The 3,566-nt window shown below is 42.4% G+C and overlaps 1 protein-coding gene across 1 annotated transcript; it reads left to right on the top strand.

Moving 5' to 3' along the window:
* Positions 1-207: 207 nt before the first annotated feature.
* LOC128128409 (uncharacterized) lies at positions 208-3,048 on the top strand. Its single transcript, XM_052767297.1, has 3 exons — positions 208-536; positions 1,743-2,030; positions 2,121-3,048. The coding sequence occupies exons 1-3, from the start codon at positions 208-210 to the stop codon at positions 3,046-3,048; spliced, it is 1,545 nt and encodes a 514-aa protein (XP_052623257.1).
* Positions 3,049-3,566: the final 518 nt, after the last annotated feature.

The raw sequence follows: 3,566 nt of genomic DNA, 5'->3' as shown, positions 1-3,566 counted from the left end.
TTTTATTGTCATTTTACAAGTATTTTTACAAAGAGATTTTTCATAGAGTTATAAATTGAACCAATCTCCGTGGATTCGATCCCTTTACCACTATACACTATTTTAGTGTGTAATATTTAGGGTTATTATTTGTGTTGGCCTCGACAACCATCAAATTTTTGGCGCCGTTGCCGGGGATTGGTTTATTTTTAATCAATTTGTTTCTCTATGCCCAGATCTCACCGTACAGGTGACTTGATTTACAATCTGGAAATCAAAAAAGAAGCAAGGCGTTTGGCGAAGGAAAAACGAGTTGAACGTGGTCAAACTTCTAACCCCCACGGGGACCCGGAGGTTGAAACCGCTTCATTAAGTGAGATAGAACCCGATTCTAGTCCCGACCCTCGCCAAGAAATTCCCGAAACACCACCCCTACAACAAAATCCACCCATAATTGAACCAATTGCAATGGCGGACGGAGGAGAAGTTCCTGAAAGAACTTTGAGGCAAATGATGGAGACCGATGTTACACAAACTCCAACCGGTATCAATTACCTGTTTTTGGAAGGAGGCTCGGAGTTGAAGTCAAGTTTAGTCCATCATCTACCAACTTTTCATGGATTGGAGAATGAAGACCCTCATAAGAATTTGAGGATGTTCCACATTATTTGCACTAGCATGAAGCCACGAGGGTCAACCGATGACCAAATCAAGCTAAGGGCATTCCCCTTTTCATTGGCTGATAGAGAAAAAGAGTGGTTATTCTATCTTCCACCGGGGTCGATCAACTCATGGACCGACATGGCAAGAGCTTTCCTTGATAAATTTTATCCCGCCTCAAGAGTCTCAAGTCTTAGAAATGAGATTTGTGGAATCCGCCATGGTCAAAATGAGACTTTCCATGATTGTTGGGAGAGGTTCAACAACTTGTGCTATAGTTGCCCACAACACCAAATTCCGGAACAACTCCTCATTCAACACTTCTATGAGGGATTGTTGCCAATGGAGAGAAGACTAGTTGATGCCTCAAGTGGTGGAGATGTCTTTAGTAAGACCCCACAACAAACAAGACAACCTTTCAACACCATAGCCGCAAATTCACAACATTTTGGCCCTCGCCAAGACATGAAAAGAGTCACACAACACAAAGTCAATGAAGTGGGAACATCAAATCTTGAGTCTCAAATAAAAGATCTAACCTCCGTTGTCCAAAAGCTAGCCATGGGACAAACTCCACAAGTGATGGTTTGTGGAATATGTGCAACAATGGGATATCCTACGAATATGTGTCCCATCCTTTAAGAAGATGTGGAACATGTGAATGCCTCGGGAGAGTTCCAAAACTACCACAACAAACCATCCGGTTACCAAAATGCATATAATTCGAGTTGGAAGCCAAATGCCAACATGAGCTCCAACTCAAGACCATCGCCTCAAAATGCATTGGTTAGACCGTCCTATCCACCACCACAACCTCAATACCAACATCAACAACCACACTATCAACCCAAACCGCACCCTCCACATCATCATCAACAACCTCCTCAATCTCAACCAAGTAGCTCCGAAATGTCTCTTGAAGACATTGTCAAATCTCTAGCCACTAGTACCCAAAAATTCCAAAGAGAGACAAGGACTAGTATCTCCAACCTTGAAGCACAAATGGGAGATATAGTTACATCTATAAGCAAGTTGGAATCCCGTGGTAAACTCCCTTCTCAAACCGAAAAGAACCCAAATGTCAATGTGGTGACCTTGAGAAGTGGCAAACAAGCCAGAGAAGATACTTCAAAGAAGAAGCCAAGGGAAGAAGAGGAAGAAATAGAGATCATTCCCATTGAAGAACCTATATTCAAGAACGATGCACAAGTCGGAGCCCCAAAGAAGACTACCCCTTTAGTAACACCAATAGCCACTCAACCACCATTCCCCTCCCGACTTGCCACTTCAAAGAAGAATATGGAGGAGAAAGAGATTTTGGACACCTTCCGAAAGGTGGAAGTAAACATCCCTCTACTTGATGCGATCAAGCAAATTCCGAGATATGCAAAGTTCTTGAAAGAACTTTGCACCAACAAGAGGAAATTGAAGGGAAATGAGAAAATTTTTATGAATGAAAACGCATCCGCGGTTTTACAAAGGAAACTTCCACCCAAATGCAAAGATCCCGGGATGTTCACGGTTCCCTGCAAGATTGGAGATGTCACTTTTAGTAGTGCTATGCTTGATCTTGGTGCCTCTATCAATGTCATGCCCTATTCGGTGTATGAATCATTGAATGTCGGACTCTTAAGTGAAACCGGTGTCATAATCTCTCCTGCGGATAAATCATGTGTCTTTCCTAGAGGTGTTTTGGAAGATGTCCTAGTGCAAGTGAACCAATTGGTCTTCCCGGCGGATTTCTATGTGATTGATCTAGATGAGCAAGTGTCCTCCAAATCGACTCTAATCTTGATTGGGAGACCGTTTTTGAAGACGGCTAGGACGAAGATCGATGTGTATGCGGGAAGTTTGACAATGGAGTTTGATGGTGAAACAATAAGTTTTAATATTTATGATGCCATGAGATATCCTAGTGATGTTTCATCTTTGTACTTTGTTGATGTTGTCGAGCCAATCACTGAAGAATTGTTTGAGTTATCTAACGGTGATATATTGGAGATGATCTTAAGCAAACGATTCGATTGTGGGAAGCTAGCCGAGCAATTAAAACTTTATTCTTTGGATCCGAAAGTTGAGAAGTTGGTAAATAAAATGGAGATGAAGAAATCCACAAGATTAGATGTCAAGCAAGTTGAATTGCCCCCAACTCATACAAAATTGCCCCCATTCCTTGTTCAACCACCCGAATTGGAATTAAAGGTCTTACCTCAACACTTGAAGTATGCCTATTTGGGAAAGAATGAAACCCTTCCGGTTATCATTTCAACTCACTTAACTGAATTTGAAGAAGAACAACTCATCAAGGTGTTGAAGGAGCATAAAGAAGCCATGGGATGGATGATTGCGGATATCAAGGGATTGAGCCCCTCCACTTGTATGCACAAGATCTTAATGGAGGATGAATAAGCCGAGATGGGACGCACAAAGAAGGTTGAATCCGCCAATGATGGAAGTGGTCAAGAAAGAGATTTTGAAGCTCCTAGATGCGGGGATGATCTATCCAATCTCGGATAGCAAGTGGGTGAGCCCGGTGCAAGTCGTTCCAAAGAAGACGAGAATCACGGTGGTCGAGAAAAACAAAGGTATGATGGTCCCCACCCGTGTGCGAAACGGGTGGAGAGTATGTATTGACTACCACAAACTTAATGCAAGCACACGAAAAGATCATTTCCCATTGCCTTTCATTGACCAAATGTTAGAAAGGTTGGCCGGGAAATCCCATTATTGTTGTCTAGACGGGTACTCCGGTTTTCACCAAATCCCGGTGGCACCGGAGGATCAAGAAAAGACAACTTTTACATGTCCATTTGGCACTTTCGCATACCGTAGAATGCCATTCGGATTGTGTAATGCCCCGACGACTTTCCAACGTTGTATGGTTAGTATATTTTCGGAATACGTTGAAAACATAATTGAGTTTTTTA

Source organism: Lactuca sativa, chromosome 1 (assembly GCF_002870075.4).
Source record: "Lactuca sativa cultivar Salinas chromosome 1, Lsat_Salinas_v11, whole genome shotgun sequence".
Lineage (NCBI taxonomy): Eukaryota > Viridiplantae > Streptophyta > Magnoliopsida > Asterales > Asteraceae > Lactuca > Lactuca sativa.
Note: the sequence above shows the minus strand (reverse complement) of the source record. Positions and strands in the feature narration are given on the sequence as shown.